This window comes from Magallana gigas, chromosome 2 (assembly GCF_963853765.1).
Source record: "Magallana gigas chromosome 2, xbMagGiga1.1, whole genome shotgun sequence".
NCBI classification, from domain to species: domain Eukaryota; kingdom Metazoa; phylum Mollusca; class Bivalvia; order Ostreida; family Ostreidae; genus Magallana; species Magallana gigas.
In genome coordinates, this window is record NC_088854.1 from 51,721,508 (window position 1) to 51,734,018 (window position 12,511).

The 12,511-nt window shown below is 35.3% G+C and overlaps 1 protein-coding gene across 2 annotated transcripts; it reads right to left on the minus strand.

The window, feature by feature from the left end:
• Positions 1–311: 311 nt before the first annotated feature.
• Positions 312–5,362, minus strand: LOC105327407 (acid-sensing ion channel 1B). 2 transcript variants are annotated; one of them, XM_066077142.1, is made up of 8 exons: positions 5,218–5,362; positions 4,254–4,821; positions 3,175–3,273; positions 2,775–2,946; positions 2,288–2,341; positions 1,978–2,137; positions 1,436–1,527; positions 313–1,156 (listed from the first exon to the last, which is right to left on the minus strand). In XM_066077142.1, exons 1-8 carry the CDS (start codon positions 5,301–5,303, stop codon positions 903–905), a joined length of 1,485 nt encoding a protein of 494 aa, XP_065933214.1. In that variant the 5' UTR covers positions 5,304–5,362; the 3' UTR covers positions 313–902. The 2 variants fall into 2 exon arrangements, with proteins under 2 accessions (XP_065933215.1, XP_065933214.1); XM_066077143.1 differs by lacking the exon at positions 2,288–2,341 and having other exon boundaries at positions 312–1,156.
• Between the last annotated feature and the right edge of the window lie 7,149 nt (positions 5,363–12,511).

Consider the following 12,511-nt stretch of genomic DNA (forward strand, 5'->3'; position numbering starts at 1 on the left):
AGAAAAAAAATGTAAAATAGACTATCGCGGCGAATTTATATAGAGTACTAAATTACGAAATTCTACCAGAACGCCAAAGATCTAGAAATGACGTCGCTAGCGTGTGGTGACTATCGTTACCTCATGCTCTACAAAATATATTATCTTCAGATATAATTATCATAACGCATTAAATTTTTCAGATCTGAATTGAATTAGGTAGATATCTCAAAGCACGAATTTTTATCCCTTTACGCGGATTTTTTACGATTTTATCGCATCTGTTACATTACTTTTGGATCAAGTTCGTAATTCTTCCATACAGTAGCCTATACCTTTTCTTGAGTATGTTATCGGTGTAATATACGAGCTACAGTAAGCAGTTCGATCTAATAAAAAAAAAAATTCAAACAAGGTGCACACATTTCTGAACAGATTTTGGGATTTGTCTCTTGTCAAACATAAAAACATCACTATTCACTAATCATATGATACATGTACAAGTAATAGATATAAACCGGATCACATTTTGAATATTTTGTAGTTGAGTTTAACTTATTGATAAAGATGCTTTCAATCCGATCCGGGAGCTAGGGGAGGGGGTCCTGTCCTCAAGCACATTTGGCTTTAGTGTTACAAGTTGAAACTGCACAATTTTCGGTTGGTGATTTGATGCAGCATGCCATGCCATGGTCAATACAATATGACTGCATTCAAAGACAGCCTTGAGTATAGGAAAGTAGTGTGACATAATTTTAAAATGTATTCAAACGTGGACGACAATCACGGGCACCCGACATAAGAAAAATACAAATCTTTTAGATTTACGATTTTTCCCTCTTCTATCACAATAAGTATAAAATAGACCAAGAGTGGAATATCTTACTTAAATATGTTTTATGTCAGGTGCCTTTGGAGGAATATTAGAACCGTCTCTGGTTCCTTTTTTTCTTTAGATTCCTGATATTAGTTTTCACGTTAATCATTCTCTTCCGTTCTTTTATCACTGCTACTGCACGGTCACCCGGGGCTGTCACTGTGCCATTCTCAGCATCGGAAACGTCCCCGGTCTTAAGTTTGCTTCGCGGCATCAGAGTGAGGACCAGGAATTCCATTAACTCCAACACCGATAGCAGACTCGCCCCCAGGAATATCCCCATCAGACCACCGATGTTACCTACAGGAGAAACCCCACAAAACATTTATTATTAATTCTAGATCTACAGTCTAGTAAATCATTGCATTATGATATTAATTTTATAAATATCATTATTCCAATATCTCACTATCATTAAGTCCACACCTGCTCCTGTATTACAGTACTTATTGTGTGGCATTTGTCTATACTGTATCAGTGCATTACTGTAGTTGTAAAATAAGCACATGATTCTGGATAACGCCAATGAGTTTTTGTATTACAGTATACGTACCTATAATTGTTTTGTTTTGTACTTACTAAGAATTTGGTAGATATCAAACTCTGGACTCTCCGTAATAAAAGCCTCTATCAACGAGTCATAGTAAATCTTCAACTCAATAAAGTTGTTCCTGAAAAAGTACGTATGTGCTCAATTATCCCATAAGAAAGACAGGAGGGGGGGGGGTCTAATATACATGGCTGATGTAGGTACAAACATTTTATTTGGGGTAAATAAAAAAATATAGGCGAAACATAAAAATGTATAATTTTTTTATGTTTGATATTCATAATATAAATAAGGTTTTTTAAGGCAGATATACAATTGAATAAAAAGTATCATGTAAATTTAGTTCAAATTTTTTTCCCATAATATTTCATGATAGTTGAATATTGTGATTTCTTATTTATTTGTATAGACGTATTCACAGAGCCTACAACATGGCGCTAATCTTGTCATCTGTATATTTTGTCACTTGGTAATTGAAAATGACATCGTTATACGATAACTAAGGAGCAATATTTATAATGTTTTTCTTTAAATCGTTCACAAGAATATTGGTTCAGAAAAAGCGCCTTGCCTTCCGTATTCCGGAGTTGGAAATATGCCCTTTGTAAGGAAATAGTTGTACATGAATTCTGACATGAACCCTGCGTATGATATGGATGTGTCGTATTGAACTGTGTCACACGGCCTCTGGCACCGGCAGTCTGACGAATATCTCTCTGTGGTGGCATTTCCTGCCAAATTTATAGGATCTTGTATTGGTACTACAAACAGCAAGGAGAGAGAGAGAGAGAGAGAGAGAGAGAGAGAGAGAGAGAGAGAGAGAGAGAGAGAGAGAGAGAGAGAGAGAGAGAGAGAGGAGGGAGAGAGAGAGAGAGACTCACGATAAAATTGAAAGCACTGTTCTAATTCTTCGTAATCGCACAATCTCTCTGGTCCTGGCAAGTAAGCGTAAAATCATGCAGATGGAGAATATTCTGATTTTCTGATATATTTTTTTTATCAGTAAATCAGAATATTTGCTTATATCAAAAATGACGGGGAGGCTGTGAAATATTTTTTTAAATAACGATGTTTTCTGTTATCAACACTTTGAATGAAATTAATTAGTCAGAACATTTCCTAACATCAACAATTCTTTGATAATAAAAATCATTTCCTGATATCAGAAATTACAATACATGATGTCAAAACTAATTCAGATCAGAATTCCAATTTTCATATCATAAATTGTTTGATATGGAAAAGTCAGAAAAATATCTCAATAAAATTAACTAAAACTAACTACCGCTAAATAAATCCATATGAAACCAAAGCTTTACTATGAAAGACCATTTACATGTATAAATCGTGGAAATATTAAATATTTACCTGGATACAAAAAATGTCGACAATTCATGCAAATGTCATTCTTGCTGACCAGATAGTTAACCATGCATTCCATTCGACATGCCTTTTCGCTGTATACGGGGTAGCGCAGTAAAGGATTCCCAGTCCCCTGCACGTTAAAACAGCTCCCGTATGGTTCACCCAAGGAGCTTTTCTATTGAACACCGAATTTTAAAATCATCAGTAATACAGGTATGCATAGGCTAATTCTGGCGATGAAACATATACCGCGAAAATCAGAACTCCGCCAAAATTACCCTCTAAACGGTAATTAGCTGCAGAACTGTAGCTCTCCGGGAAAAAATATTTTTTTTCCCGGAGAGCTACAGTTCTGCAGCTCAACGGTAATAAAATACTTAGAAAATGAAATTCCTTTCCCTACCTTAGTTCTGAGAACGACAGCGTCGGCGGATAATCCGGGAGCCACCATGAACCCACCCAGAGAGGGAAGTGGAGCCACCATCGGCTCGTGGAGAACCACCTGTCAACGTCACGAGACAAGGTAGATTTATATTAGATGAGGTTATTAGTGGACACTAGATGAAAACTATGAATACTGACCTGTTACCTACATTTTCGTATGGTTTACATTATGGTACATGTATACAATACATGTATTTGGTGAATTACAAATATTGGAGAGAGAGAGAGAGAGAGAGAGAGAGAGAGAGAGAGAGAGAGAGAGAGAGAGATTGCATTAATGTTAGATGCTTTTATTGAAGATAACTAACTCTTTGCCATTTTTGTCCTATCAAGTTTGCTCAATTCTGCTCAGATGTTCAATTCCGTCAATTCTAACAAAAGGTAGTGATAGATGCTAAAATAAGTGCAATGCAACCATTATTTGATACTGACAACATTATTAAAAAACCTGTAATCAGACTCCTCGACAATGGACAATCGATCCGAATAGTTAATTTGGTCTAAATGGATATTATTGCAGGGCACTGGCAATGAATTATTAATTTTGAAGAAAAATTGCGCAGTTTTAACTATTGCAATTTGAAGAACTGTTTGCTAGATGGGCCAGGTGCAGGTCAGCACATAATACGAACGAAGGCAATGTTAGGTTTTCCAATTTTTCCATTTAAGATTTGGACATCGGGTATCAGTAAATAAACATGAATTAGTCGAGGTCTTTAAACTCACATCAGTCATTAGTTATTCTGCAGTTATTAGTCAGATAGTCGGTGTCAATATCTAGTACCATTGTTTGTACTAAAAACATGCATTTTAGTCCACATTAGCGTTAAATTACGTGAAATTCATGCCTTCTTTACATGTAAGCTCAGAAAAGACTTATTTTACATTATTTTTTTTTTTAAATTCCTATTTCCGTAATTTGTTTACCGAATTGGAAAATCATAAAAAAAATTATGTACATGTAATCCCCTTTTACAGGGAAATTAAAAAATGAAAGAAAAAAAAACATTGTCTGTTTTGAAAGCCAGTCATTTGAACCTTGATCCCGGCTTGAATTGTAGCAGAATAGAAATAGTCCTCCTGCCGGATGTCCACAAACACCCGCAGTCCGCCGTCACTTCCGGTGAAAGATGAATGCTGCCGCTGGTTCGCTTCTCTGTTAAAAGTGAAGCAAACGCCCATCTCGGTCAGGGTAGTTTTGAACAAATTTGAACAAGGTTCTAAGGCGCCATTCCACGTGCAAATCGGCAGCATCTCTTCAATCGTGTTCGAATACTGATAGAGACAGTTCAGCATCTGTTCGCCGCTGGGTAGTAACCCATTCACAAATCCCAAACCTGGTGTCAGGCGGTCCTCTATGACCAACGTCTCACCAAAGTTTAGGAAGACTTTATCCAAATTTGCGAAGACCGTTCCATTGCACTGTGGTATCGTCTTTTTGACCATATTCATGTTACAGATTGTGACCGCTGGAAATTCGAGGTTCTGTTTGTTTTCTGCAGATATTCTTGTAACTGTTCGATACTGAAGGAAAATTGTGATCGCCTCTACAATGAAAGCGATCAGCGCACACGTCATCAGAAGCGTCAGGAGCAACCAGACGAACCTATGGAGAAAATATGCTACAGTAAAACCCAACTATACTGCGGTAAAAACAACTAAATATGCCGAATTTGTATGTTCCTTAAGCAAAAAAAGGTGGTGCGCGTCGGAAATGTGAAATCGTGGTAAATCTGTAAGTTTTTTATTTGCGCAAATTGTTCTGCGATTTAAATGCCGTTAATTTTTTGATTGCATACAATACCGGGCATAATATTTTCGATGTGTAAGTAATTAATTGGACAAAAAGCGAGAAGAATGGGATCATTGCGAAAATAATTGGATATACGGTATGGTGGAGTTTCTTTTTCGACCAGGCTTAGTGCTCTTAAATATTTACTTTATCAGGTTAAGCAAATTAATAAATGGAAGTTCGTAAAACTTAGCATGCAGGAGTGGTTACCTCCGCCTTCTCCAGCTAGCGTTGCCAGCCTTGTTAATTCCGTGAATAGTCGTAGAAGTCACAAACTCATCCAGTTGTTTCCGCATAATCCCAGAATTTCACGACAACCATAGACGCATGTCACCAAGATATTCACGACAACCATAGACGCATGTCACCAAGATATTCACGACAACCATAGACGCATGTCACCAAGATATTGAATGACCATCAAGAAGCGCATGAACTTAGTCAACAGGTGATAAATAATTAAAGAATTAAGTGCTGCTACGGGTAATTTATTACGACCCACGTCCCAATACGGTCATTAATGTACTTATCTTTATGATAACCAGTTACAAATTGGAATGAGACCTGATGTCTTTCTATACATATCCATTCACACAGTAGATATCATATGAGGGTACATCCCTGCCTCCATAGTAAAAAATATGTTAATGTTAACAATGAGTACTCTCTCTCTTTCTCTCTCTCTCTCTCTCTCTCTCTCTCTCTCTCTCATTTGACTATCTTAATTAATCAAAGGATTTAATTGTCAAAAACAACACACAAACAAAACGAATGCTTCCATACGTACGTGTTTACTTCCAAGTTACGAACATTTTGTCACAATCGTTAGAAAAAAATCGACGTATAAAGTTTGAATCTTTTGAAAAGCAAAGCAAAATGAATGTAAAAGGTTGGCAACATATTACATTTTTTTAAAAATCAAGTATTTTTGGTTCAAATTAATATCATTTATTTAGTACTGAAAGTGTATAGAACATTTAGAAAAATAGTTTTTTTTAATGTGACTTAAATGAGAGAAACGGATTAATTAGATAAATTGATGATACGGATAAAACATTAAGTGGTACACAGCTCTAGATTTACTGTACTAAAAAGGAAAATGAAACCAACTTCATGAAAAATAAATTAGAAGGTGATAAAACAGTCCTTTGATCTTTTACTTTGCAGCTGACGAAACAGCAGGGTCCTTTTTATGATATTTAATTGCATAAACACAACAAAGGCTTTCATAGTCCGATCAACAAATGCATACAAATCATTAATATGTAACAATAGTTTATTTTGAATGATATAACGCTGCAAAGAGGCTTTCTTAATTTTATCGTTTATATTATATCAGAAGAACATGTTTCCTTAACCATTAAAACTTTATTTAAATTCTATTCAAAATTCTGTGTTCATATGGTAATAAATGGTTGAAAATAAAACATTGCTTTCTTTGATGTTTCTTGTCGGTACATGTACACTTACTTGCCAGAAGTATTTCAATTTTTTCTGTTTTCCCTATATATTTCATTGAAAACAAGACTTATTTTTAAAAAAGTTTTCTGGTGTTTCTGTTTTGGTCAGCTTTTGAAGAAATTTATATTGATTCGATAGGTTCAATGTGCACTTTTTGACATACATTGAAATAGTTTTTCTGACAACTCAGTCGTAGAATTTGTTTTTCTAAACACAACACTAAGATATTATATATTATATTATGATTAACTCTACTATTTGTCTTTTACTTACGTCGTCTCTCTGTTTCATGTCAAACGCTGCTTTATTGAACATTTATAATGCTGTTATTTTCCAACGTTTCAACTACTTTGTACTGTTTGGTGTGCGGCCATAACAATGGCCAAATTTGAGGAAAAAAATTTAAATTACAGAAAATTGCAGCTAGAATTATACTGAACGTTAAAACCAATCATACTTCCTCTGTTGACATTTTTAGAGTTCTTCAATGGATGCTGATTCAGGATTTTTTGATATAACGAAAACTTTTGTTAGATTTTAAAATTTTAAAGGATATGACACCAGAACACATTAGTGTTTTTAGATATGTAAACCAAGTAAGTACTAGAGAAACAAGAAGTAGTGTAAGTGGTTTGTTATATGTACCAAAATCGAGGACTGAATATCATAAGCGCTGTTTTAGATTACCAACAGATAGTTTATGGAATCAACTGTCAGATTATGTTCGAACGTTTAACAGCATGGCTTATTTAAAACAAAGTACGTAGGCTGTAACAGTACTATTTAGCCGAGTAAATTTTATAGATTATCAAGTCAGTGTATGTATATATATACTATATATTTATTGATGAGTGTGTATATTTTATTTATACTATTTATCTATGTGTTTTCTTCTTCTTTTTGTATACAGTTGTATATGTTTTATACAGGACCACAATGTACGTTGTTGTGCTATCCTGTCTAAATAAAAGACTTTTATATTTTCTTTATGTAAATATATAATACATGCAAAAAATGTCCAATTCTTTTTCAATTCGCCAAGAGTGATTTTTTTGTACTTTTGAAAATGGACATGTACTTTATCGAATTAAAACTGATTAAACTACAATAAAGTGAATAAGATCACAGGTAACAGCAGGGAGTCAGGAAGTTGTGTTTTTTACTATATAAAAATAGGGGCAACCTTGCATGCATCACGTGCATGTGCATACCAATTGAACCAAAGAGTCTGACTTTTAGTATTTTCATAGCTGCAGAACTGTAGTTCCATGGGAAATTTGGGTTGATGGACCGTCAACCCCAATTTCCCTGGAGCTATAGTCCTGCAGCTAGTATTTTCAGTACTTAAATTATTTTGAAAGTAGAGGGACACCCCCCCCCCCCCCCCCCGTCTCTTCGGGTGAACTTATGTAAATGAATAACTTATTCACCAATTTAGTGTTATATACTAGTGTTAAATATCATCATTTAAACAGATGTACAAATTACACACAACAAAAAACGACATATCGTTCTCGGGTTTTCTGTTTTGCAAAATATGAATCTTGTTCATGTTCCATAGCTTGGCATGTTTTTTATTTTTTAATTAGCTGCAGACCCATTTTTATATTAAAATGGGCTAAAAATCAAGAAGAGTATACGGTCTCGAACAATGCATTGCGGACGATTTGCTAAAAGGGTTACTTAGCAATCGTAACTATATATACAATATGATATGTGCTCGGTCATTTCCGCTCGCAAAAAATAACTTTTGCGAGCAGAAATGTCCGAGTAGTTACATGTACAATTAAAAAGGTTAGGCCACCAATAACGCGTTTCCGGTTATCAGAAAAATATTTGTTATTTGCGTGGACCGTGAGGTCCACGCAGAAATCAGGGTCCACGCAGAAAATATATAAGCGAGGTTAAACCGGATGCTATGGAGAACATTAAGCCTGCGCATGAGCTAGCCTGGTTCCTGTGCTAATGGGTAGCTCAGGGAACCAGGCCCTGGGGCCATAAAACTTAGACGAGCTTACTTTTGATCTAAGTCTCACTTTTACAAAAGGAACACATAGTGGAAAAGTGAGACTGAGATCAAAAGTGAGTTTGTCTAAGTTTTATGGCCCCGGGGCCAGGCTAGCACACGTTATCAGAATCGGGATCGGGATTCCGTATCATATGCACACATAAGTTCAAAGGCGCTGTAATTGTAAAGTTCAGTTCAGAAACAAAGTATTCCTTTTAAAGAAATGATTGGCATGTGATATGAACTATCAGTATTATGAAATAAGTTAATGTTATGCCGAAACTACAACATGCATCACATAGCATAATTTGCAATGTTTTGTTGTTTTCCGAATACACATGTAACTTAACTTCACTTTTGCAGTAGGCGAGGGTAGAGTACTTCCCGATTATTTTTTTAAAGCATTTAAGTATGGTTGAATGATTATGTCACTGTATAAAAGTTTAAATCTCAAGAACAATGCATCAAAATATAAAAATTTTAATTTACACTAAGCTGTCACTTCATAGTAACAAAGTAGTGCGAATAGTAGAATTCACCGAATGCCTGATACTATACATGCAAACTTCATTCATAGATAGATCATAATTATTTTAGAAGTATGAACCCTTTTAATTCTGAGATAAAAACTCTATACATACATGTATACGTAATACAACGTACAAATTTAGTGGTTAAAAGCACAGGGGCCAAGCCCGTTTAACATTAATTTCAATGTAACCATAAATAGAGAAAGGGGTCGAACTCTGACCCAGATAAAACAACTACCAGCTCGCTTCAAAAGCCTAATAAATCAATTAATTTTTAAAACACTCGCAATATTCAGAAAAGTAATGTCTAAGATACACTCATGCCGAATTTCAATTGATGGGTCCTAAAATAGCGGAGATATACGTCATTATTCTCTCGAAGTCGCCAGATTATTTTTACTCGGACATTTACCGGTCCAGGGCTCACGATGGGATTTTGCCTATGACAACAGCAGTATTGCAACAAGTCGAGAATCATTCTTTTCTGAAAAATACATGCATATTGCGAGTGTTTTAAAAATTAATTGATTTATTAGGCTTTTGAAGCGAGCTGGTAGTTTTTTTATCTGGGTCAGAGTTCGACCCCTTTCTCTATTTAACATTGAAATTAATGTTAAAACGGGCTTGGCTATGGTGTTCCGATGGGGCCACTTCGACCTTTGCACTTTCGCCTTTAGGTCGAAGATGCGAGAGTGCGAAGTTGCGAAGGCGAGAGTGCGACGGCGAAGGAGCAAAAGTGCGAAGATGCGATGGCGAAGGGGCGATACTATTATCGCTCCTTCGCCTTCGCAACTTCGCACTCGATCTCGCCTTCGCAACTTCGCACTTTCGCCATCGCCTTTTTTGATAGCATTCAGAAAGTCTCGGTCGATTACATAGAATATGATGCAGGCACCGTACTCGCCAAGGTTTTCCGATTAATCCATGATATTATTGGTACGCATGCGCTAGGCCATTGTGCTTACTATGAATGTTTATAAATATTTCAATGTGTATATGTGACATACACTATCTTAAGACTAAGATATGTCTCAGATGATTTTTCTTAGGACACATTTTAGTCATAAGAGAGCTTCTCGAAGCCGTCCCAACTTACGACACCTCTTAAAAATCAACCTAACTTTAAGACATCCCAACAGCTGTCTTATCCTCAATAAACTCAACAGTTACATGTATATTGTGAACCACCACTTCTTAAAATAAGTTTGCGAGTATACCTTAAACTTCAATTTCACTGTTCATTTCCTTATTTTCAATTCAATTTTTTTACATGGTCTCCTAAAAATGTGTGTGTGTGGGGGGGGGGGGGGGGGGGGACTCCTTGTTAATTCAATTTTTTGTATGTAAATTCAAGAAAAATCTTTGCTGTGCAAAAATGTGCCCCCCCCCCCCCCCCGATGCTACGTGCCTGCAGTAAACATGTAGATTGTGAACCATCACATCTTAAAATGGGAGGAACTGATATATACCATGTAATCACCATGCAATAATACTTTGGGATATAAACAAGTACACAGACAATAGAAGTACATGGATTTGAATGTTATCGGAAGATACAGCATTAATGGATTCAGTGAATATATTCACCTGTACATTTTTTCTTTAGTTTTATTTGAGTCTAAAATATAACACAAACAATGTATGAATAAATTATTTACGTTGGGGGAGGGGGGGGGGGGTTACGAGGAATAATTTTTAATTTAAAGTTGCTTGTCGGTAGGGGGATCCGAGACTTAATTTCATTAATTGTACCATGATTTTTATCTAGTTTGAATTCAAACACTCACCCCCCCCCCCACCCCCAAACCACGCAAGGTTTATGATACATTGAGTACAATAACTGTTTACTTATTTTAAAAAAAAAAACCAGAAAATTTCCCGTTTAATATTTACACGTAGATTTAAATGAGCCTTTTGTAATGTGTATTTTATTAAGGAAATACTAGTAGTATGCGGCGAATTAATTCTGATTGGAATGTAAAGACAAAATGATAAAAAGAATATCAATGATAGATCCAAATGATAACATTGTTTGAGAAAAAAAAAGACACAATTTAAATTTAATAAAAACATGATGAATATCATTGTATGTATACATATGTACACATGCATGTACATGCACACCATTGTCTACATTTATCTGGGTAAGACATGCATTAAAACATTACAGTTTCAGCATATCAGATTCGCGTGAAGAACCGACAGTTTCCACTACTTAGAACGAATCCTATTTCTCTGCTATGAAAATCTCCATCCCCTCCCACCTCCACTCTGGAGTAACATGGGTTTGATTTATGTAACATGACTTGTAGGAGTGTTTAAAACTCTGTGTCGGGGAATTTCTCCCCTAAGTAAGGTGACCAAGGCTCGATGATATTTTAAATGGAAGATGAAATTAGAAAGAAAATATTTAAGTCACTCATTTTACTAAACGTATTAACATGAACTGCGTGATTAAAAAAATCGAGCAAATAAAATAAATAATCGTCACTGGTGAAGAAATCTCTTAAAATGTAATTGCTTAATATTCAAGTATGTTTATGATAAACACTCACAATACTTTTTGCACATTGTATTTTGCTGATATTTTATTTAGTCAATAGAAGATACCTTAATTTAGGATTCGTCTAAGATAGCTTCGGTTTACATCCTACGATATGTCTTAGAGTGGTCATATGATGTGTCTTAAGATATATCCTAGGAATGTATTAACTTAGATCTTAAGATACTTTCATGAACATGGCCAAATCATGATCTAAATCTAATTATCCCGTTGATTGAGGCACTTCTCTTGTGGTCATGATATAGTTATGTCGTAACGATATTTTTGTCAATGTATTAGAGCTATAGAGGTCATGATATAGTTATGTCGTAACGATATTTTTGTCAACACTGTGTTTTAGAACATATGTAACTTGGAATACAAATCAAATGTCAAAAGTTCGATGTGGAGATATAGAGGTCGCTATATCAATTATCCAGTGTGGTAGACTCTTTTTGTTACCTCCTTACCTCGGCTTGAAAGATCACATCAAGAATCCGTGCATCTCAATTACTTCATGCGTATTGGGTTTCAATCTCGCATTTCAAAATTTTTACGAGTAAATTCTTTTCACTCTGGCAGAATAAAAAAGACCCTAATTAGAACCATTACTAAACAAGTGTAAGCCTCAACTACAAAGTATCAGAGACACCGTTTATTACATGTACCTGTATGATCTAAATTACGAATTTCCGCTGGAGTATTTTTCTGATTAGTATCATATAAACTTCATGACAAAAAAAAATGTTAAAGAACAATTTTCTATTTCATACCGGCTTATAAGTTACGTGGTTTTTTGACGTTGATTGAGGTGTATTGCTTTGATAATTTCGTTGTAATTATTTCATTGTAATCTCTAACAATTTCAACATAACGCTAAAACGAAATGATCCAACCTATCTATTTTCACAAAGGCTCTTTATTTGTCAGCCTGCAACGGATATTCATAATGAACCCGTGGTA

What these genes read in the sequence shown, in the direction of transcription:
- LOC105327407 (XM_066077142.1), bottom strand. Translation starts at nt 5,303, where the DNA reads ATGCGGAAACAACTGGATGAGTTTGTGACTTCTACGACTATTCACGGA. An exon ending in CAATTCAAGCCGGGATCAAG is followed by an intron (nt 3,274 to 4,253) that starts GTTCAAATGACT and finishes TGACGTTGACAG; the next exon opens with GTGGTTCTCCACGAGCCGAT. An exon ending in CCAACTCCGGAATACGGAAG is followed by an intron (nt 1,528 to 1,977) that starts GCAAGGCGCTTT and finishes GTACTTTTTCAG; the next exon opens with GAACAACTTTATTGAGTTGA.